Genomic DNA, 25044 nt, shown 5'->3' on the forward strand with positions numbered 1-25044 from the left:
CTACACAATCAACCGCCTCATTAGACTCCCGGTTCTGAGAATCGCGTGAGCAAGACTTTCAATTGAAATGCATTTGGCTACATAAATTGGTGGTACTCAGATACACAGAGCTCATTGTTTGTCTGATGAATCCAAAATTGAGTTCTTTTTTTTTTTTTTTTATATAGCGTTTTATCAAAAACACGCCATTCCCCACCGTCAGGTATGGTGGAGGTAGCATCAGGCTGTGGGGATGCTCCTCTGCAGCAGGCCTTGGAAGGCTTGTGAGGAGAAAATGAACGCTGGAGAAAAACCTGATGGAGTCCGCAAGAAGCCTGCAATGTTGGCAGAAGATTTGTCTTCTAGGAAGACGACGACCCCAAGCATGAAGACAAAGCTGTGCAGGACGTGAATATCCAGGAGTTTCCAAGTCAGAGTCCAAAAAAATGCACTAACATGCTGACTAGGATAAGAACTTGCCGTCCATCAGAGTAGGACATGTAAAGCAGTAATGGAGTAGGAGGCCACGTCTGAGATTGAATGATGTCACGGTTTTATGGCTACTTACAAAAAGAGGTCAACATAATCAAGTAAATGTCAGTCCAGAGGACTGTTTGGGAACAAAGAGTGACAGGAAAAGGGGAACAAAATTGAGCACCGCAAGTGAAAAACGCAAAGCAAAATGTAAGAGGAGTTACAACGGCAAGATCTACAAAGCCTAAGAGGGAGAAATTCAACAAATGAGAGCCTTCAAGTGCTGATTCAACACAATGAGGGAGGTTTTTGAATGGAGGTGGGCAGCTCATTCCACCGTCCAGGAGCTACCATCTGGATTGAGATTTGATGCCACATAGAAGTGACATCACCAGACGCCATTCATCAGCAGATCTGAGTGGTGGAGAAATCCTCTTTGGTATCCAGCACTCCTCTGTCGGAGTCATTTGTGGTCTTACCGATCTCCTCAGACATTTTGTATTAACAAGTGTGAACACTAGAGGGCACTGTTGCTCCTCAATCAGACAGACAGTGAGGACATAAGTTAATGGCACCAAGAGTGCGTTCATTTTTGTTAGACTCTTTACAATGCTCTCTAGCACCACAGCCACAGGTAAACAGGCAATACAGCCCACAATTGTTCTCTTTTTCTCTCTTTTTCCTTCTTTTTCTTTTCTTTTCTTTTCTTTTCTCCTCCACACTTCGCAGCAAACATTGTCCACCTTCCACCCTGTGAAGTCAGTCCGGTCCTTTCATATTGGCCAACCCGGAAATACTTCTGGGATTCCTCTCACGTGGTTGGCTGAAAACCTTGTCTCCCATGGCTCCTGTATATTCCCAGCACCCCCTGGTAGCACCCACGGCACCCAACAGGGCTGAGATACCGAACTCCAAGTCCCAGGGTGCCCTGTGGGAATCCGGGGCACAGCTGTAAACCAGGGTTGCTGCCCTCTTGCGTCTTGGGGGAGGCAGTGAACCTAAAAAAAAGCTGCCTTCCCACATCCTTCCATATTCGGGGCGTCCCGGCCGTCTCTTACATAAGATACATTTGCTTTTTATAAGGTGTCCCCTCGCTCAGCCACTCTCTCTCTGTGGAGGTTTCAAGATCGTCCTCTGTCTGAGTGGACCGTTCGCCTTTGAATTCTGGTCTTCTCCTCACATCCCCAATGATATTTGCGCAAAACTGATTAACAATTTTAAACTGTCTTCGTACAAGTGAATGTGCCATGAGATGGACCATGCCCCATCTGGCATTGGTTGCAGCCTTGTACCCAGAGAAAACTTCTGGTCTGCATTAAGCACGTTTGATAGATGTGGGGAGACAGAACTGAAAATGTTAACATTAAGTATGAGTCTATCATTTTTTTCGAAACATCTGTTTTTCTTCCATTTGAAATCAATTAGATACCAGAAGGTCAATACCGCATTTTCTATGGCATGAACATCACATGTGACAGCTGGCATTTAAACATTTACCCATTAAGTCTTTGGCACTGGATTGCAGATCTGTTAGAAGGTTTGGAGGTGACCTTTGGCCCTTCTGCCATATGAATATCATAAATAGTAACATCCATCTTTAACTTTAGTTTGGATGGAATAAAAACTGCATGGTGTAGAAGGAGAATAGGCACCCCGGCCCGGGAAGGAGGGTAGTTTCTTACCCGGACAGGAGGCCAGAATGGAAAGACAGATGAGTTGGTCAGCCAAGAGGAGACCTTTGACCCTTCTGCCATATGACTGCCCATATCATAAATAGTAACATCCATCTTTAACCTCAGTTTGGATGGACTAAAAACTGCATGGTGTAGAGGGCATCCCAACCGGGAAGGAGAAAAGTTTCCTACCCGGACAGGAGGCCAGAACGGAAAGACAAACAAGTTGGTCAGTCAAACAAAGAAACAAACTTTGTGCCCAACCAGAAGGAAATAGTGTTTAGACCAGCGGAAGCCCGGAAGTTGGCAGCAATTCAATCCCCCATACAATAGGTGGCAGTAGTCGTCTTGTGGCAGCCCAGCTGAGGCACCTGCAGGGGTGCTTGGGAGTTGGAGTCCAGAAATGCAACCCTTTCTGAGTCCCTGGGTGCCGATAGGGGGCGCTGTGAGGGGAGGACTTCGTTAGTTTCTATACGACCCGGAAAGTTCAACCAGGAGAATATGGTGTGGCACCGGAGGCAACACTCAGCAGTAGAAAGAAAGGAGGAAGAACTGGTTTGATTTATAGTTCATTTAACTCTTTTACGGCTAATTATTTTTTTTTCCTTTTGTCCCAGGGCTGAATATTTTTCCAGAAAACTCAGTTTTTTTTAAAAAGCACACAAAGCAAAGGTTTCCCACATAAATCAACATAAAATGCTTATTTACGACAAATGTCCCGTGAGCCTCTACGGTATGTAAGTTCACATACTTACTACATAACTGTTTGACTTGTCACGTATAAGCCGAAAGGCATTTTCTGGAAAAAAACAAAACAAAAACAGCTTGAAGTAGTCGAGTGGCTGGTAATCCGTAGTGTCTGCTAGCACGCCGTGTCCTCTGGTGAAGTCCAGTAGCCTGCGTGCCCCCCACGGATCGATGCCTGTGTAGTCCTCCAAGGCAAATGTTACCGTAGGTGCGTCAGCTGCACGTTCAGCCGATGCGGGTACCCGACTTTCGTTTTCGATCTTCGGATCACTCAAAAATCAGAGGTCGATAAGTCAGAGTCCGATTCATCAATAATATGCATAAATAAATAAATAATATGCATGGAATATTTTGCTTTGCAGATCACTTGCATCAAAATCGAAGTTCTATAAATCAGAGTCCGATTCAGCGATAATACGCAAAAAAAAAAATATAATATGCACGGAAGATTTCGCTTTGTGCATGGGCTTCGCTCTCTCGCCCGATGTCGCGGCCATTCTAGACACTGTTTACTCTACGCTACTCACGCACATGTAGGGATCCGAGGTCAAGTCAACGAGTCCAACGGTCGTCCTATAACGTAGCTTTAACGTAGCAGTGAGTTTTATCAATGTTTACTGCTTTTATCGCCCTCTGCTCCTCGATGTTGACTTTAGTTGACATCCGCCCTCAACTCCTTGTTTCGACAAAAGTCGACATCCACCCTAAAAGAGTTAACTGATCTTGATTTTATCCAAGAAACATGCGTCTTTGGTTTGGGACTCGGTGGCGCCCCCTGGTGGTTATAAAGGCAACATTCACAACAGGGAGGTCTTGTCAGTATACAGCGGTCACGGAGGATGTTTTCAATAATGGCTTCAACCTTACCGACTCAACGGCGATGCTCGGTGCGATCTTCTCCTCGATCTCCTTCAGCTTGTTAGCAAAGACCTGTCGATCTTCTGTGGCAATAATGGACTCGATTGGCGTTCCCAGGACTTGAACCCCATATCGATGCAGGATCCCACTTTTAAAGAGTTCCACTCCTATATTAAGGCAATCAAAGAGGGAGCTGTCTCATTAAAATGAACAGGCCAAGTCGGTGTTGGCATCTTACCCTTGTGCCACATGTGGATATCCGCCCATACATTCTTCCCCCAGCCACCCTGAACTGAATTGGATTGGGAATGTTGTTTTGTTATAAAGTGGAACTACGGCACCTTTGTTTCCTGCCTTTTACCCTATGCTGCTGGGATAGTCTCCAGTCCCTGTGACCCTGGATTGGATGAAGTGGGTTTGAGAATGTTATAATATGAAAAAATACATGGTGACTACCACAGGGATCTAAAGTTCAAGGTACAAATCTCAGGTCTTTGTCATGGACAGTGGTGGTTTTAGGCATGGGTGAACGGGGCGGCATTTTTTCATGACACGTGGGGGGCGGCACACGAACTTGGAGGAAAAAAAAAATCATCTGTGCCGCTAAGCGGTTTTCTATTATCTATGATACCTGCGCCGCCCTGCTGCTGAAGGAGCCGCACAGAAGCTGAGCAAGCGGAGAGGAGAGGGGATGAAGGAGCGGTGGGGGGGAGGAGGCGCAGAGTACAGTTCACCTCTCCCAAATGAAGCGGACAAGGAGGGGGGCTAAACTATGTCAGTGACACCTGACTTTCTTACAAATAACACACATTTCATTCAAAATATTTTAAACACAGACCAATAATTGGCACATTTTTACTTATTTATTTAATTGTGTGAAACGGCTAATAAAAATAGGTAATAAAAAACGATTATGATGTGGAGGTGAATTGGTTTAGTCTTGACTTCTGGTCGTGAGTGACAGCGTTGGGGGATGATGGGAAATCTGTTGATTGCCGATTACTTAGTAAACACAGCGATGGAGAGAAAAAGGCCAAAGCTGTCAAGTGCCCAATTTAGGAAAAAAAGAAAAGATGATGAGGAGAAACGGGCAAAAGATAAAGGTATGCAACAATATTCTCTCTGTATGATTAAGGTATTCATGTCATTGTGTTAATTAGTGGTATAACGTTAACTCTTACTTTGTTAGCCTTCTTGCTTATGATGCATGCTATGCTTACCTTGCTAAAAAAAAAACACAGTAAAAGCCTAATATACAAACCATCACAGAAATTCTAATGGTTTCTATTAAATACCATTGTGAACCATTAACTTTTTTCCAGTGAAACTATTACAAAATTCCTTATTGTAGTGTGTTTTGGGCACTTTTCCAATAGGATTTACCATCCCACCCACCAATAGAATCCATCATATACCAGCAGACACTGTTATACTTACCATTAAAACCAATACAATTCCCATTATAACCATTAAATCCATTACATTTTCTGTTATATTTGGGCAGGGTTCTATTGTTTTTTCAGCAGTGTATACAACATGAGATCTAATTAAATTTAACCACAAAATTATGCTTTGCAACAAAACTGTTGCAAGTACAGTTATTATTTATTTTTTCAATTCCATTATTTCCATAGTGGTGAAAAGATGGCAAGAAGTTGGCTGATATATTCCATGAAGAACAACAGCCTCTTTTGCTTCTGCTGCAAATTGTTTTCCAAGAGGAACATTCATTTAACATTTTCAGGAATGGCAAATTGGAAACATGCGAGCACTCACCTCACATCACATGAAAACAGTCCAGAACATCTCAATTGCATGAAAGCATGGAAGGAACTGGCAGTGAGGTTAAGAAGTGGACAAACTATTGATAAGCAGGAGGAGGCACTACTTGAGGCTGAGAGGGTGAGATGGAGAGCAGTGCTGACACGTCTCACTGCTATTGTACAGTCACTGGCGGTTCGAAATTTGGCTCTAAGGGGACCCACAGAAACACTGTTCGCACCATCAAATGGGAATTTTCTCAAAGAGGTCGAACTTATGGCCAAGTTTGATCCCATTATGAAAGATCACCTTAACCGTGTCGAAAGAGGAACAGCAAGTCACAACAGCTACCTAGGGCATCATGTGCAGAATGAGCTGATTGATTTGTTAAGCAGCAAAATCATATCTGATATAGTGGATGACATCAAGCAGGCAAAGTTTTTTTCAATAATTCTGGACTGCACTCCAGATATAAGCCACATAGAACAGTTGTCAGTGGTCATTAGAGTGGTGTCACTGATGGAGAAGCCCCATATCAGGGAACATTTTATGGGATTTTTGAAGGCAGAGGAGTCCACAGGGCAGCACTTGGCATCCATGATCCTGACAAGACTTGAGGAGTTGGGAATTCCTTTTGACAACTGCAGAAGACAATCATATGACAACGGGGCAAACATGAAGGGCAAAAATAAGGGAGTTCAAGCCAGGCTCTTAGAAAAGAATCCCAGAGCTCTGTTTGTGCCATCTGGGGCGCATACATTAAATTTAGTTGTGTGTGATGCTGCTAAGGGATCTGTGGATGCTATGAGCTATTTTGGTGTGCTGCAAAAGCTTTACACATTATTTTCAGCCTCCTCCCAAAGATGGTCCATTCTGAAGAACCATGTGAGCATCACCTTAAAGATGTGGGCAGAAACAAGGTGGGAGAGCAAGGTCAAGAGCGTTGAGCCCACGAGGTACCACGGAGCTGCCGTGAGAGAGGCTTTAATTGAGGTGAGAGACAACACCAAAGACCCTGCTATAAAGGCTGAGGCCCAGTCTTTGTCTGAGGAGGTGGGGTCGTACCGCTTCAGCATCTGCACGGTTGTTTGGTATGACATGCTATCTGCAATACAGCATGTCAGCAAACTCATGCAGTCTCCAAATATGCATGTCGACCTAGCTGTGAATCTTTTGAAGAAGACTGAGCAAGGTCTCCAGAGCTACAGGGCAAGTTGCTTTGTGACTGCACAGATGGCGGCCAAAGACATTTGTGAAGAAATGAATGTGGAAGCTGTTTTGAAACAAAAAAGGCTGAGGTCCACAAAGCGCCACTTCTCATATGAATCACATGATGAGCCTTTCAGTGATGCCCTTAGGAAGTTGGAGATTGGATTCTTCAATGTTGTTCTTGATGCAGCCCTGTCAGCCATCACAGAGAGAGATTTACCACATTGGAAAATGTGGAAAACAAATTTGGGGTTTTGACAAATTTCCCTAGTCTTGCAGATGAGGAGCTGGCAGAGCAGTGCAATGCACTAGGTACCACACTGCACTTCGAAGGGCATTCTGATTTGGACAGTAGAGAGCTTTTGCAGGAAATCAAGAACTTCCCTCACCTGCCATCAAAAACCATGAGCCTCCTTGAGCTTATCACTTTCATGCACGATAAGGATCTATCTGAGGTCTACCCCAACTTTTGGACTGCTCTCAGGATTGCACTTACCCTGCCTGTGACTGTGGCTCAAGCAGAGAGGAGCTTTTCCAAACTGAAGTTAATCAAGACATACCTGAGGTCAACCATGTCTCAGGAACAGCTCACTGGCCTTGCTGTCATAAGCATTAATCATTCAGTAGGAGAGCATATCTCATATGATGCCATCATTGATGACTTTGCATCTAGAAAGGCCAGAAATGTCAGATTTTAGTTTCAGTTTGTGTTTTCTGTTCTGCAGTGAAATAATTTAATTTTCTTTAGTGTGATTTATTCTATATTTTATTTGTATATTATTCTTAATAATTTAAAATATTTTTTCTTAAATAATATTGGTTTGTACAGAATATAATTAAGTTATGAGCAGTTTATTTATTTATTTATTTTTGCAAAAATTGGTCTGTTATGGAATGACGGAATTACTACAATAAAATGTGTGCTGTGTACAAAATGTGTAGTTTTGTCATGTTATTTATTTTTTTTGCCGGGAGGGAGTCTCGCCCGGGGAGCAATTTAATGTAGAACCACCACTAGTCATGGAGTTTGCGTGTTCTCCCCTTGTCTTTGTGGGTTTTCTTCAAGGTACTCCAGTTTTCTATGCACAACCCTAAACGTCCATATCTCAGGTCGACTGCTGATTGGCCCCGTATCATCGGGTGTGAGCTTTAGTGGGCCCTGTGATGAACAAACATGTCATTCTAGGTCATTATCCTTCTTGGACCCAGTGCTACCAGGGTAGACTCTGGTCTACAGCAACTATCAACCAAACTGAACTGGTTTGAGCCCAGAAGAATGGCACACCATCCAGGGTTATTTCCTGCTTTGTACCCAATACTGTCAGGACAGTCTCCAGTCCCTGTGACCCTGAATCAGATATGGTGAATTTGAGAATGTTATGAACAATGCTGCACATCCTCTCTCTGACACAACAACACTGAGGACTTCCGGACAATGAATCATTCAGCAGAAATGTGTCAAGGAATGCTATGGGTGGCTTCTTCATACCAACAGCTATACACCTGCATAGTACCTCCCTGGGACTGGGACTACCAAGTCATCCTGTTCCCAAACCATGACCATTAATATAAAGTTAGACCCCATATAACAGACTCCATTCTTCTTTCCACAAGACTTTTCAGTGTGTCTGTGGGAGTTTGTGCCCAGTCAGCCAAATGACCACTTGTGAGATCACGTACTGATGTTAGAGTTGACCACCAGTAGGTAGGTTCAGTAGGGTTGATGTCAAGGCTCAGTGCAGGCCACTTGAGTTCCTCCATGTCTTTATGGACCTGGTTTTGCACACAGAGGCTCAGTCAAGCTTCTCCCAAAAATGAGGCCACAAAGTTCGCAGTATGCATTGTCTGAAATGTCTCTTTAACGTTAACTGTACCCTACACTGGAACCATCATGAGTGCTGTCATGAACAACGCTGCTCATCATCTCTCTGACACACTAACACTTTGGACTTTCAGCCATTGAGATATTAGCAGTAGCACACTACGGTGGTCCTTAACCCCTTTATAATACCTCACTAGGACTGCCCGACTTCTGTAAAAGTCAAACGTTAATTGGAAGAGGGGAAAAAGCCGTAGCCTTGCTTTGTCTTCAACAACATCTATGCAGGTAGCAGTGCAAGGTCATTGTCCAAAGACCCCGTTGGAGAGCATGAACAGTGACAGGCAATGTGGATCAGTAACCTTGTAGCAGCGCTTCAGATTAACGGACTCCATTTCCCAGCCTGCCCCGAGGGTATTGCCTTGATTGGACATCTGCAACAGGCGCAGGGGCTGCTGGGGACAAGCAGGATGGAAGGGAACTTTAAAAAGGGACCCCGTTGTTTTGTGTTCGCATTCGCCCGTCTGTCTCATCTCCAATACTTCCTTTGGAATATCGTTTCTATCTTGGATCGTCGAACCTGCGAAGATGTTTGGACTGTCTCGTGCCTGCCTGCCATTTGAGTAGTGTTGGATTGGTCATTGTACTTCATCGGGGAGAGCCCATCACCGCATCAGGACTGCCGGTAAGATTGTTTCATACATTATTTAACACTAGAATTACCAGAGTCTACGAAAAAACTCGTCGATCCGGCCCACCTTAAAAACGTTCTCACTTCTCTGCCACCGTCTTTTGTCTTCTAAATGTGACGATTAAAACGAGCAGCAAGCAGCCGGCTGTTCCATCCCCCACCGTCGCAGAACGTTCATTACGCTTTCCCAGCTCATGCCTTGTTTGATTAACTGGGAGTGACTCAACTGCTGGAGTTTTAGAGTGGAAATAATAGATCGTTATTTGGAACACTTGCATTTCATGTGTGTTCCGTTTCTATAGTAATCTGTGTAAACACATTAACCTTTTTCATATTTTAATAATAAATGTTACAAAATGTAGGCATAAACTAAAGAATATGTAAAGCCTGATTTCCAAAGATCAAATAAAACACTATCACAAAAGGTTCAAGAATGCTGCAATAGCTGCTTTGACGTAGCGCTAAGATTTGTTTCTTAGAGCCCGGCCTGCTTATCGTGTCTCAGAGACTCAAGTTCAATTCCCCGCTGGGGAGGAAGTGTTATTTTTTTTTTCTTTTTAACCTTCGCCGCTCTGCCTGCCTGCAAGTGTCTGCTTTCTGTGTGCTGGGGCGTTTTTTTTTCTTTTTTCTTAAGTAAATCGTTAAGTTTAAAATGTCGATCGCGGTTATTTCTGTTCATTAATTCATGCTTTCATTCATTATAGCTAATACTGTTATCAAGTGGTCGCTATTTTTGCCTGTTGTATACAATCTATCTGTCGTCTTTATCTCCACTTTCACTGCCCGCTCGCCTGCGCGCAGCGTGTGTCGATTGATATATGATTTAATGTATTTTCTTTTTTACCTCAAACGGACATAAAATTAATAAACTAGTATGCACTGTCAGTTAATAAGATCGTTATATTTTCATGTGGGATGCTCTTTTTAAAATATTTTTTAATAATTGATACTGCAATTTACTTGAACAATTGCCCTTATAACTGTTCTTATTTTTAAGTTCTGTAAGACGCACACGGTCAGACAGATCACTGAATAATGCACAGACCGAAGTAGATAGATAGATAGATAGATAGATGTGAAAGGCACTATATGATAGATAGATAGATAGATGTGAAAGGCACTATATGATAGATAGATAGATAGATAGATGTGAAAGGCACTATATGATAGATAGATAGATGTAAAGGCACTATATGATAGATAGATAGATAGATAGATGGAGATAAAGATAGATAGATAGATAGATGTGAAAGGCACTATATGATAGATTGTATATGTGACAACAGGCAAAGTGAGAATGGAGATAAAGACGACCAGGCAAAAATAGCGACCACTTGATAACAGTATTAGCTATAATGAATGAAAGCATGAATTAATGAACAGAAATAACCCCATTCGACATTTTAAACTTAACGATTTACTTAAGAAAAAAAAAACGCCCCACCACACAGAAAGCAGACGCTTGCAGGCAGGCAGAGCGGCGAAGGTTAACAAGAAAAGAAAAAAAATGAACACTTCCTCCCCAGCGGGGAATCGAACTCGAGGCTCTGAGACAGGGTAAGCAGGCCGGGCTCTAAGAAACAAATCTTAGCGCTATGCCAAGGCAGCTATTGCAGCATTCTTGAACCTTTTGTGATAGTGTTTATTTGATCTTTGGAAATCAGGCTTTACATATTCTATAGTTTATGCCTACATTTTGTAACATTTATTATTAAAATATGAAAAAGGTTCTGTTTTAACAATGTGTTTATACAGATTACTATAGAAATGGAACACACATGAAATGCAAGTGTTCCAAATAACGATCTATTATTTCCACTCTAAAACTCCAGCAGTTGAGTCACTCCCAGTTAATCAAACAAGGCATGAGCTGGGAAAGCGTAATGAACGTTCTGCAACGGTGAGGGATGGAATAGCCGGCTGCTGGCTGCTCGTTTTAATCGGCACATTTAGAAGACAAAAGACGGTGGCAGAGAAGTGAGAACGGTTTTAAGGTGGGCCGGATCTACGAGTTTTTTCGTAGACTCTGGTAATTCTAGTGTAAACAGAAAGTTATCCCCTTATTCGTCATCTTTTCCACCATTCCACTTCATCTGCTACCATTGCGTGGCACAGTGGGTAGCGCTGCTGCCTCGTAGTTAGGAGACCTGGGTTCGCTTCCTGGGTCCTCCCTGCGTGGAGTTTGCATGTTCTCCCCGTGTCTGCGTGGGTTTCCTCCCACAGTCCAAATACATGCAGGTTAGGTGCATTGGTGGTCCTAAATTGTCCCTAGTGTGTGCTTGGCATATGTGTGTGTGTGTCCTGCGGTGGGCTGGCACCCTGCCCAGGAATTTGATCCTGCCTTGTGCCCTGTGCTGGCTGGGATTGGCTCCAGCAGACCCCCATAACCCTGCGTTGGGATATAGCAGGTTGAAAATTGACTGACTGACTACCGTTGCATTGGGAGTGTTTATGGCCTGGGTCATTAGGGTTTATTGTTGTCTTTGTAATTATTATTGTCTTGGGGAAAAGAGAGGGTTAACTGTTTATTTGTTCTTTGTGTTTCATTCAGTATATCGCACAGTTATTTATCTGATTTGCTGTTAAGTCATGGGACATCCTGAGACTTCATGGGATTCCCCCCTTAGTCGCTGGATATCATGGCCAGCCTGTACACTGATAAGGTGTGTGCTTTGTAGAGGTGAGGCAGGCTTTTCCCTCCTACTCTGTTCAATGCTTCCATGGGCTGGGTGGTGGGCAGGGTCGTGGGGTCCAGCGGCTGGGGTGGCATCTGTTAATGAAGAGAGATTCACTGATCTTGACTTTGCTGACGATGCTGTGATCTTCGCAGAGTCAATGGAGGCAGGGCCAGATTTAGACTTGATAAGGCCCTAAGCTATTTGAGACATGGGGCCCTTTATAAGTCCAGATATTCTATGTGATTTGTTTTGGGGGCCCCCAAGAAGGCGGGGGCCCTAAGCTATAGCTTGTGTAGCTTATATACGTAAATCCTGCACTGAATGGAGGCTCTGATCGGTGCTCTCGAGAGACTGAGTGAGGGGTCTGAGTGTCTGGACTTGCGAGTGTCCTGATAAAAACCAAAGAGCCAGGCCTCTAATGACCTCTTGGGCACAGCCATCAGCAGTGTGTCTGTCTGCGGAGAGAGCGCCAACCTCGTCGAGAGGTTTACTTACCTCGGCAATCAAATTCATGTCTTCTATGAAGTCAGTAGATGGATTGGGAGAGCATGGGGGGGTCATGAGGTCTCTAGAAAGGGGTGTGTGACGCTCCTGATATCTCTGTAAAAGGACGAAGGTCCAAGCCTTTAGAGTCCTGGTGCTTCCTGTCTTGCTATATGGCTGCGAGAGATGGATGCTATCCAGTGACCTGAGATGAAGACTGGACTCCTTCTTATGTGTCTCTCTTAGGAGAATCCTTGGGTACCGTTGGTCTGACTTTGTGTTGCTCATGGAGTCCTTAATGAGGCACATGACCTGCATTGTGAGGGAGCGTCAGTTATGGCACCACGGCCATGTGGCGCGATTCCCTGGAGGTGGTCCGACTCGCAGGATCCTCATTGTTGAGGACTTGGCCAAAGGTACACCCACGTGACACCTGGCTGCGGCAGATTGAGGGTTGTTTCCGGAGGGTGGGACTGGACCGCGTGTCTGCCTGGGAGGTATCCTGAGCTGTTTCATCGTGTGTGGTGGGTGTGCCAACGTGCTGTACCAGTGCCTGCTCCCCATCCTGACCTGACCTGATCTTGTCTCTGCGTGTGAGTGGTGCGAGTCGGGCCAAGGCTGGGTGCGTTCCTGGGATCTCCACCAAAACAATAAATAAACAAATCACCGTCCCTTTGATGGTGTGAATCTGAGCATCACCAGACCGCTATACCCTGAATTCAAGAGATGCTGCAGACCATGGAAACTCCATGGAAAGGAGTGGATCCTGTTAAGAGGGGGACACTACAACCAGGACAAGGACAAGACGTGAAAGTTTAAATTTCTTTTCATTCTCTTTCACTACTACTATTACTTCTGCTGCTGCTTTTAAACTACAATGCAACTCACCACAGTTTAAGGCCGTCTGCCCACCCATGGACAGCAGTATCCCATCAGGTCGTTCTGCTTTAATGATCTCGGTGACAAACTCTGGGGTGACAGGAAGGAAATAGACCGAGTCCGCTTGCTTAGACCCCACCTCATTGGTCTGCACAGAAGCAATGTTGGGGTTCATCAGCACCGTTTTTAGGTTTTCTTCCTTGGAGAACAGAACAAAGCAAACATATTACTCGTCTTTCACTGCAAAATTGTTCTTCCATGCAAATGAATAATTCCAAGGAGCAGCTTCTGGGAAAAACTCAAGTCAGATAAAGAAAGGATCATAAAGGGTAAGTAGTGCAAGGAAACATTAACCTTAAAATATCCCTTTCTTCCATGTCCTACACTCGTTTAGGCCTCGTCCACACTACTACGTTAAAAAACACAGACATCATTCTCCATGTTTGCCTTATGTCCACCCCACCCCAGCGTTTTGTACCTGTGGAAATGAATATTTATGAGAACGTTTTTTTGGAACCAGATACTTTTACAAAAGCTAGCACAGCATTTCAACGTTAATGCGCGAAAAATGAAGAGTTCGGAAAACGCATGTTCTCACTCCTGATTGGATCCTGGCTATCGTCACCCTTCACGGAAGAAAATCATATTCTGACATAGCAGGCATAGAAGAGCTTCCATGACACTTGTTGTGTTGGTTACCTGTATGTTTTACCTAAATTGCATTTGACCAAATTTTAGAAATCATGGAGGAGAGACCTGTGGTGGACTGGCGCCCAGCCCGGGGTTTGTTTCCTGCCTTGCGCCCTGTGTTAGCTGGGATTGGCTCCAGCAGAACCCTGTGACCCTGTAGTTAGGATATAGCGGGTTGGATAATGGATGGATGGAGGAGCAACTTCTCAAAACTGCCCACTAGAGTCACCAGTCGTACGAGCACGTTGGGTCCAACCACATGCCACGAAGTGGGTGCTCAGACTACAAGTTTACAACACACCAATAGACTTTAGCGGTGGACCTCAAGAGCTCCACTCTGTTGAGAAGGTTTTCACCTCACGTTAGTCGTCAGCGTCACGCCTGCTTACGCTATTAAGGTGAGGGTTGGCGGAGGGTCATCTGACTCAAGTCGAGTAAACCAGGTGACAAAAACCTGCAATCCAATTGGCTGCCCATGAGCAGCTACTAAGTCATGAAGGTCTGCAGCTGGACCCTTCGCTGCAGTCGCCACACAATAAATTTCAGGAAATTTGACGGCGACATCAGAAAATTGGCTTGTGATACTTGCTAACACCACAAGACCGCCAACTGAAAATTTGGGACTGTCATATCTCAGCCAGAATTCCTTTAGGGGTTGAGGTTCACATTCATGTTTTCCACCTATTATTATTATTTTGGCTGATTATATGCATTATTCTGTGTGTTTTGTGGGTAGTCCCCCAAGTGCGAATCACCCCCAGGGACTGTCCTCCATCATCTAAATCCAGAGGGTCTCCCACAGTTCCTGGTGGTCCATTGTGAATGCGCTCTGGAGTTGGTGAGTTCACGTGTTTATTTTGCTGTGCTTAATGCTTTCTTGAACTTCTGGATCTTTGATGAAATTTGGCATGCCAACCAAAATTCTCACCAATTTCTACAGGGGTACAATAGAGAGTGTTATCACCTGCTCTATTATTGTATGGCACGGAAACTGCTCCTTGCAGGAAAAGAAGGCACTCCAGCAAGTAATTAAAACTGCACGGCACATCTCTGGAGCAACCTTCTCCTCCTTACAGGACATCTACATTAGTAGGGACATCAGGAGGGTGCGCAACATACAGTTATATGAAAACGTTTGGGAACCCCTCTCAGCCTGCATAATAATTGACTCTCCTTTCAACAAAAAAGATAACGGTGGTATGTCTTTCATTTCCTAGGAACATCTGAGTACTGCGGTGTTTTCCAACAAAGATTTTAGTGAAGCAGTATTTAGTTGTATGAAATTAAATCAAATGTGAAAAACTGGCTGTGCACAAATGTGGGTCCCCTTGTCATTGTGCTGATTTGAATGCCTGTCACTGCTCAATGCTGATTACTGGCAACACCAAATTGGTTGGATGAGCTCATTAAGCCTTGAACTTCATAGACAGGAGTGTCCAGTCATGAGTGATAAAAGGTATTTAAGGTGGTCAACTGCAAGTTGTGCTTCCTTCCCTTTGACTCTCCTCTGAAGAGTGACAGACAGCATGTGATCCTCAAAGCAACTCTCAAAAGATCTGAAAATAAAGATTGTTCAGTCTCATGGTTTAGAGGAAGGCTACAAAAAGCGATCTCAGAGGTCTAAACTGTCTGTTTCAACTGTAAGGAATGGAATCAGGAAATGGAAGGCCACAGGCACAGTTGCTGTTAAACCAACCCAGCAGGTCTGGCAGGCCAAGAAAAATACAGGAGCGGCATATGAGCAGGATTGTGAGAATGGCTACAGACAACCCACAGATCACCACCAAAGACCTGCAAGAACATCTCGCTGCTGATGGTGTATCTGTACATCGTTCTACAATTCAGCACAATTTACACAAAGAACATCTGTATGGCAGGGTGAGGAGAAAGAAGCCCTTTCTGCACTCACGCCACAAACAGAGTCGCTTGTTGTATGCCAATGCTCATTTAGACAAGCCAGATTCATTTGGGAACAAAGTGCTTTGGACTGATGAGACAAAAATGGAGTTATTTGGTCAGAACAAAAAGCGCTTTGCATGGTGGAAGAAGAACACCGCATCCCAAGAAAAACACCTGCTACCTCCTGTCAAATGTGGTGGAGGTTCCATCATGCTGTGCAGCTGTGTGGCCAGTTCAGGGACTGGGGCCCTTGTTAAAGTCGAGGGTCGGATGAATTCAACCCAATATCATCAAATTCTTCAGGATAATGTTCAAGTATCAGTCACAGAGTTGAAGTTACGCAGGGGTTGGATATTCCAACAAGACGATGACCCAAAACACAGTTGGATATCTACAAAGACATTCATGCAGAGGGAGAAGTACAATGTTCTGGAATGGCCGTCACAGTCCTCTGACTTGAATATCATCGATAATCTATGAGGTGAGTTAAAGAAGGTTGTCCATCAAATTGAACTGAACTGGAGAGATTCTGTATGAAGAATGGATAACAATACCTCCATCCAGAATCCAGACACTCATCAGAGGCTATAGGAGGGCAGCGTCGAGAGGCTCAAAGGAGCAAAAGGAGGCTCAGCTAAGTATTGATGTCATCTCTCTGTTGGGGTGCCCACATTTATGCACCTGTCTAATTTTGATGCATGTTGCATATTTTCTGTTAATCCAATAAACTTAATGTCACTGCTGAAATCCTACTGTATCCATAAGCCATGTCAGATATTAAAAGGAAGTTGCTACTTTGAAAGCTCAGTCAATGAAAAGAAAAATTCAAAGAATTAAGAGGGGTTCCCAAACTTTTTCATATGACTGTAATTAAATACAACACTCATCCTCAACACACGCTTTTCACACTGCTTCCCTCAGGGAGGCGCTACAGGAGCGTGAAATCACGCACCACAAGACTGACACACAGTTTTTTTTTCCCACAAGCAATCAGACTCCTCAGCAATGCTAAAAGTTAAAGTCAATCCAAACCACAAGTCATAGCCTCATAAATCGTACTGACTGCTGCGGTATGTCAGCAGGCACTGTGTACCTTATTTTGTAATCTTAGAATTGTAATTGCTATTTCTTTGTATACTTCTTTAGTCCTTCTGTCTTTGTATATGAAGGTGAGCAAGCAAAGTAAGAATTTCATTACATGGTTTTAACATTTGTTTTTACTGTGTATATGACAATAAACTTCTTGTATCTTGTCTGGATCTTTGTGCTCTGTGTGTTTTGACCTTATTGGATTCATTTTGGGACTGTGTCAGCTTTGGATTGCCTTATCTTTAAGGCAACTGTTTTTTGCCGTTGTGCTCTGCAGAGATACTTTAGTAAAATAGAGAATTCTAAGACGATAAATCTTTTTATTTTATAAAACATTTCTGTGCTTGCCTTTATAGCTAGCCAGAATATGGCAGTATACCCCCCTCTAGTGGGCATTTTTAGAACTATTTGGGAGTTGCATGTTTTTATTGCATTTTATTTTTTCTCCAGCCGTCTGGAGTTTTTTTGTTTTTTCTGTCCCCCCTGGCCATTGAACCTTACTCTTATTCGATGTTAATGTTGATTTATTTTGTTTTATAATTGTGTCTTTCATTTTTCTATTCTTTAATATGTAAAGCACTTTGAGCTACTGTTGGTATGAAAATGTGCTATAGAAATAAATGTTGTTGTTGTTTTGAGACTCTCAGTCCATAACACTGACATGATAGAAATTCTTCTGATCGTCAAACAGCCCAGTCATAAGATGCAATTGGAAATCGCAGCCACTCTCATACTTTAATGAAATGAAAGTATAGACAGATAGAAGGATATAAATGACACTACACAGACAGACTGAAAGACAGATAGAAATGAAATAGAAAAAAATTATATACCTATATATATATATATACAGTACAGGCCAAAAGTTTGGACACACCTCCTCATTCAATGTCTTTTCTTGATTCTCATGACCATTTCCAGCACTCCATCACTCTCCTTCTTGGTCAAATAGCCCTCACACAGCCTGGAGGTGTGTTTGAGTTCATTGTCCTGTTGAAAAATAAATGATCGTCCAACTAACCTGACTTCTGCACAACACAACTGCTGGTCCCAACCCCATTGATAAAGCAAGAAATTCCACTAAATAACCCTGATAAGGCACACCTGTGAAGTGAAAACCAGTTCAGGTGACTACCTGTTGAAGCTCATCGAGAGAATACCAAGAGTGTGCAAAGCAGTAATCAGAGCAAAGGGGGGCTATTCTGAAGAAACTAGAATATAAAACATGTTTTCAGTTATTTCACCTTTTTTTGTTAAGCACATAACTCCACGTGTGTTCATTCAGAGTTTTGATGCCTTCAGTGAGAATCTACCAATGAAAATAAAGAAAACACATTGAATGAGGAGGTGTGTCCAAACTTTTGGCATGTACTGTATATATATATATATATATATATATATATATATATATATATATATATATATATATATATATATATATATATATATAAACTGCTCAAAAAATTAAAGGAACACTTTGAAAACACATCAGATCTCAATGGGAAAAGAAATCCTCCTGGATATCTATACTGATATAGACTGGGTAATGTGTTAGGAACGAAATGATGCCACATCGTTTGATGGAAATGAAAATGATCAACCTACAGAGCCCTGAATTCAAAGACGCCCCAAAAATCAGAGTGAAAAATGATGTGGCAGGCTAGTCCATTTTGCCAAAATTTAATTGCAGCAACTCCAAATTATACGCAGCACTTTGTATGGCCCCTGTGTTCTTGTATACATGCCTGACAACATCGGTGCATGCTTCTAATGAGATGACAGATGGTGTTGTAGGGGATCTCCTCCCAGATCTGGACCAGGGCATCACTGAGCTCCTGGACAGTCTGAGGTGCAACCTGGTGGCATTGGATGGACCAAAACATAATGTCCCAGAGGTGTTCTATTGGATTTAGGTCAGGAAAGTGTGGTGGCCAGTCAATGGTATCAATTCCTTCATCCTCCAGGAACTGCCTGCATACTCTCACCACATGAGGCCAGGAATTGTCGTGCACCAGGAGCCACTGTACCAGCATAGGGTCTGACAATGGGTCCAAGGATTTCATCCTGATACCTAATGGCAGCCAAGGTGCCTTTGTCAAGCCTGTAGCGGTCTGTGTGACCCTCCATGGATATGCCTCCCCAGACAATCATTAACCCACCACCAAACTGCTCATGCTGAATGATGTCACAGGCAGCATAATGTTCTCCATGGCTTCTCCAGACCCTTTCACTTCTGTCACGTGCTCAGGGTGAACCTGCTCTCATCTGTAAAAAGCACAGGGCACCAGTGGTGCATCTGCCAATTCTGGTATTCTATGGCGAATGCCAATCGAGCTGCATGCTGCTGGGCAGTGAGCTCAGGGCCCATTAGAGGACATGGGGCCCTTGGGTCACCCTCATGAAGTCTTTCTGGTTGTTTGGTCAGAGACATTCACACCAGTGGCCTGCTGGAGGTCATTTTGTAGGGCTCTGGCAGTGCTCATCCTGTTCCTTCTTGCCCAAAGGAGCAGATACTGGTCCTGCTGATGGGTTATGGACCTTCTATGGCCCTCTCCAGCTCTCCTAGAGTAACTGCTTGTCTCCTAGAATCTCCTCCATGCCCTTGAGACTGTGCAGGGAGACACAGCAAACCTTCTGGCAATGACACGTATTGATGTGCCATCCTGGAGAAGTTGGACTACCTGTGCAACCTCTGTAGGGTCCAGGTATCGCCTCATGCTACCAGTAGTGACACTGACTGTAGCCAAATGCAAAACTAGTGAAGAAACAGTCAGAAAAGATGAGGAGGGAAAAATGTCAGTGGCCTCCACCTGTTAAACCATTCCTGTTTTGGGGGTCATCTCATTGTTGCCCCTCTAGTGCATCTGTTGTTAATTTCATTAACACCACAGCAGCTGAAACTGATTAACAACCCCCTCTGCTACTTAACTGACCAGATTAATATCCCATAAGTTTCATTGACTGTATGCTATACTCTGATTAAAAAGTGTTCCTTTAATTCTTTTGAGCAGTATATATATATTGTCAGGGATGCCAGGGGTGACGACCCAGCCGGGATGCCCTGAAGGACCGGAAGAGGGTCTAGGCCCGCCCTGGATCACGTGGGGGCCGCCACCCTGGTTGCTTAGGGGGCCACGAGTAGAGGGCTTGGAAGCCCAACCCTGTAGGGACCCATGGTCACCGCCAGGGGGCGCCCCAATGCCTTTGGAGCCCATGAACCTCAGCACTTCCGCCACACCAGGAAGTGCTGGGGGGAAGAGAAGAAGGGAGACCCGGAGAGCTTCCGGGAGTACAGCCGGCACTTCCGCCACACAAGGGCATGTCGGTGGATGCCCCTGGAGCACATCCGGGTGCTAATAAAAGGGGCCACCTCCCTTCATTCGAGGCTGGAGTCGGGTGGAGGCAGGACAAGGCAGGAGAAGAGAGAGTAGAGGCGGCCCGAAGAAAGGTGTTGTGTGGCCAGGACTTTGGGGGATTTGTGTGCACGGATTGTTGTAAATAGTTGTAAATAAACGTGTGGTGGTGACTTTACAACATGTCTGCCTGTCTGTGTCCGGGCCATTTCCACAATATATATTTATTTATATATTTATATATATATACAGTATATGCTAGGGGGCTTACCCCTGCTCGCTTTGCTCGACAACCCCCCTGGCCTGCGCTATACACCAGCCAGTTCGCGTCTCTGCTGCTCGCGTTGTGAAGAGGGGGGCTGAACGCACCCCAAGGAGACGCAGTCGCTACTCTGTAACCCCCACTTAAACGGTGATACAATGGGAAACAAATCTTTTTTTTTTTTGCTCGGTCAGCTGCTGGTTTGCTGCTGCTGCTGCATGTCGTGTGATCTTCATCTCACATGGCACTTCAAAAATTTAAAAGCCTGTACAGCAACTGTCCTAGTCTTTGTCTTTTATTTCTGGCCCCGGGCATGGTTAAATCTCTTGGCACAAAGTCTCGTCTCGCGAGACATGAGCTCTTGATATTTTTTAGTTTATAATTTAAAAACGGAATAAGAATCTGAAAATCGAACAACATGTGGTGGGCCGGCGCCCCGCCCAGGGTTTGTTTCCTGACTTGTGCCCTGTGATGGATGGGATTGGCTCCAGCACACCCCCATGACCCTGTAGTTAGGATATAGCGGGTTGGATAATGGATGGATGGAAATCTAACAACATCACATTAAAGTTTGATAAATTCTGAAAAGAATGATACCAAACATACAGTATGTATGTAGGTTTTAAAATAAGCCCGATTTAAAGTATGAGAAAAATTATGACACAAAAATGTCACATAAAATCGTTGCACTTTTAGGCTTAGGATTTTATATATACAGAGTACATATATTTATATAGGGCGGCACGGTGGCACAGTGGGTAACGCTGCTGCCTTGCAGTTAGGAGACTTGGGTTTACTTTCCGGGTCCTCCCTGCGTGGAGTTTGCCTGTTCTCCCCGTGTCTGCGTGGGTTTCCTCCCACAGTCCAAAGACATGCAGGTTAGGTGCATTGGTGATCCTAAATTGTCCCTCGTGTGGGCTTGGTGTGTGTGGGTGCCCTGCGTTGGGGTGGGCTGGCGCCCTGCCTCGGGTTTGTTTCCTGCCTTCCGTCCTGTGCTGGCTGGGATTGGCTCCAGCAGACCCCCGTGACCCTGTAGTTAGGATATAGCAGGTTAAATAATGGATGGATTGATATATATATATATATATATACTAGCCATGTGCGCCCAACTACACTGCGCGTGTTAAAGTTGTCTGTGAAGGGCTCCCTGTTTAAACGCTTCGTCGCACAGCATTATGATTTTTTATAAGGGAAACAAAATTACAAAAGAAACCCCTTGGACATTGATTCGATAGAAGCAGCCTACTCGGAATCGCTGTCCGAATAGTAATTATGTGGTGGTGTGGGAGCATTTCTGCTTCTATCTGTTCACAGTCCATCTCGTTTTCACGACGCTGTCGTTTCCTCTCACGATTTCTTCTCAACCTTTCTCCAATCTCGCAGGTTGCTTTGTGGCAATCCAAAGAGTAAAGCAATATACACGGAGCAATGGTTATAAAAGGGGGACACATAGGTATCCAGGCTCTTTAAAGGATAAATAGGCATCACGTCACTGACATGTGAGCAAGCCACGGTGCAACTGTGAGACGCGCTGCACTCGCCGGCTACAACGTAACAATAATAATTTCCGGAACGTGCTGTTGCGTTGTCATTCATTTTCCCCACTGCCTTTCTTTCATTCATATGTTACGTAGGCACGTACCTCTTATCTTCGGCAATCTCATTCTCTAACCAGACCTCAGGAGCTAACCAGCGTAACACTGTCCACCACCCCTTTCGTTATTCCGGCACATTGTTGACATCCGTGAGTAACAACAACGTACTAAACTGGAAGGTGGTCTACGCATGCGTGGAATTTGCGGACAAACAAAGATCAAGATCTAAATGAAGATCTCTTTAGTTAAGTTAATAATTTAATGCACAACAATTTGTTTAGTTTGAATGTCTGTGTTTTGAGGTGTGACTGGCGTACTACAGTCTTCAGTAGTATAAGCCTGGAGGAGATTCTTAATGCAATGCCTGTGTTTTAGCTGTCTCTCTACTGCCATCTAGTGCTTCTTCTTCTAATTCATTCACGGACAAACAAAGATCAAGATCTAAATGAAGATTATATATAGAGATTGTGAGATATGGCCGGCCATTCATCCTGCCCAATACCCCCAGGCCGCCAGATGGAGCCCTCTTTGCAGCATAGAGGTGCTCCGAATGCCAGCAGGGAATTATGGACAGTGGGATTATAATGTACAGCCCTGCTGGATACCAAGGGGGCCGCCAGGAGTCGCTGCAGGAGGCCCAGGGATTTATATTTCCCGTATAGCCCGGAAGTATTTCCAAGTCACGGGAACGGAAGAATTGTTATACTGCCGAGCTGAAGAAAAAGAGAAGTTTTTACCTGACCCGGAAGTGTTGGATAATCACATGGACTGAGGGCTCAAACACTTCTGGATCGAGGACTACAAAGGACTGTGGGAGATCCCAGACAGACGAGCCGAGTACTGCTCAAAAGAATTAAAGGAACACTTTTTAATCAGAGTATAGCATAAAGTCAATGAAACTTCTGGGATATTAATCTGGTCAGTTAAGTAGCAGAGGGGGTTGTTAATCAGTTTCAGCTGCTGTGGTGTTAATGAAATTAACAACAGATGCACTAGAGGGGCAACAATGAGATGACCCCCAAAACAGGAATGGTTTAACAGGTGGAGGCCACTGACATTTTTCCCTCCTCATCTTTTCTGACTGTTTCTTCACTAGTTTTGCATTTGGCTACAGTCAGTGTCACTACTGGTAGCATGAGGCGATACCTGGACCCTACAGAGGTTGCACAGGTAGTCCAACTTCTCCAGGATGGCACATCAATACGTGTCATTGCCAGAAGGTTTGCTGTGTCTCCCTGCACAGTCTCAAGGGCATGGAGGAGATTCTAGGAGACAAGCAGTTACTCTAGGAGAGCTGGAGAGGGCCATAGAAGGTCCATAACCCATCAGCAGGACCAGTATCTGCTCCTTTGGGCAAGGAGGAACAGGATGAGCACTGCCAGAGCCCTACAAAATGACCTCCAGCAGGCCACTGGTGTGAATGTCTCTGACCAAACAACCAGAAAGACTTCATGAGGGTGACCCAAGGGCCCCATGTCCTCTAATGGGCCCTGAGCTCACTGCCCAGCAGCATGCAGCTCGATTGGCATTCGCCATAGAATACCAGAATTGGCAGATGCACCACTGGTGCCCTGTGCTTTACAGATGAGAGCAGGTTCACCCTGAGCACGTGACAGAAGTGAAAGGGTCTGGAGAAGCCATGGAGAACATTATGCTGCCTGTAACATCATTCAGCATGAGCAGTTTGGTGGTGGGTTAATGATTGTCTGGGGAGGCATATCCATGGAGGGTCACACAGACCGCTACAGGCTTGACAAAGGCACCTTGGCTGCCATTAGGTATCAGGATGAAATCCTTGGACCCATTGTCAGACCCTATGCTGGTACAGTGGCTCCTGGTGCACAACAATTCCTGGCCTCATGTGGTGAGAGTATGCAGGCAGTTCCTGGAGGATGAAGGAATTGATACCATTGACTGGCCACCACACTTTCCTGACCTAAATCCAATAGAACACCTCTGGGACATTATGTTTTGGTCCATCCAATGCCACCAGGTTGCACCTCAGACTGTCCAGGAGCTCAGTGATGCCCTGGTCCAGATCTGGGAGGAGATCCCCACAACACCATCTGTCATCTCATTAGAAGCATGCACCGATGTTGTCAGGCATGTATACAAGAACACAGGGGCCATACAAAGTGCTGCGTACAATTTTGAGTTGCTGCAATTAAATTTTGGCAAAATGGACTAGCCTGCCACATCATTTTTCACTCTGATTTTTGGGGCGTCTTTGAATTCAGGGCTCTGTAGGTTGATCATTTTCATTTCCATCAAACGATGTGGCATCCTTTCGTTCCTAACACATTACCCAGTCTATATCAGTATAGATATCCAGGAGGATTTCTTTTTCCCATTGAGATCTGATGTGTTTTCAAAGTGTTCCTTTAATTTTTGAGCAGTTTATATATATATATATATATATATATATATATGTGTATATTATGATCACTGTTTAGGTTTGTGTCTTTATTTTTTATTTTAGTAAAAGCACTTGTACACTTTTTACTTCATCTCCTTGCTCAGTATGATGTGTCCCCATCAGACCAGCTCATCCAGATACATTAACGATGGTGTTGGGTTGGAGAGGCTCCCAGAAGAGAGGTGGGGATATGAAGCAAGACCCACACCGGTCACAAATGGCCAGCACTAAAGTGACAATTTAGGTGAAATTCGTTTGGATCCTATGAAGAGCCTGTAGGGGGGCACTGTGACAAAACCTGGAATTGCATGTATTTGTTTAGCTAAGGCACCAAGTGAACATCACAACTCCCAATCACCCACACGGTCACCCAAACTCCAGCTAAAACCTCGACAGTCGGGTATAATTTTTGGTAAGGAATTGCGCCTTTTCTTCATGAGCCTTGCGTCATTTTGAGACCATTCACTTAAACGAACAATACGGATCAAA

At 44.3% G+C, this 25044-nt stretch overlaps 1 protein-coding gene across 4 annotated transcripts in view; it reads right to left on the reverse strand.

Annotated features, from left to right (window-relative positions):
* The window catches only part of cps1 (carbamoyl-phosphate synthase 1, mitochondrial), a 269036-nt gene that overhangs the window by 190823 nt on the left and 53169 nt on the right, over positions 1-25044 (reverse strand). For all 4 annotated transcript variants that reach the window (XM_039755356.1, XM_039755359.1, XM_039755355.1 and 1 more), the window contains exons 14-15: positions 13261-13450; positions 3741-3898 (exon numbers count right to left, since the gene is read on the reverse strand). In XM_039755356.1, the coding sequence (XP_039611290.1) occupies positions 3741-3898; positions 13261-13450 (348 nt within the window). The remainder of the gene's footprint in view (positions 1-3740; positions 3899-13260; positions 13451-25044) is intronic.

This window comes from Polypterus senegalus, chromosome 6 (genome assembly GCF_016835505.1).
Source record: "Polypterus senegalus isolate Bchr_013 chromosome 6, ASM1683550v1, whole genome shotgun sequence".
NCBI classification, from domain to species: domain Eukaryota; kingdom Metazoa; phylum Chordata; class Cladistia; order Polypteriformes; family Polypteridae; genus Polypterus; species Polypterus senegalus.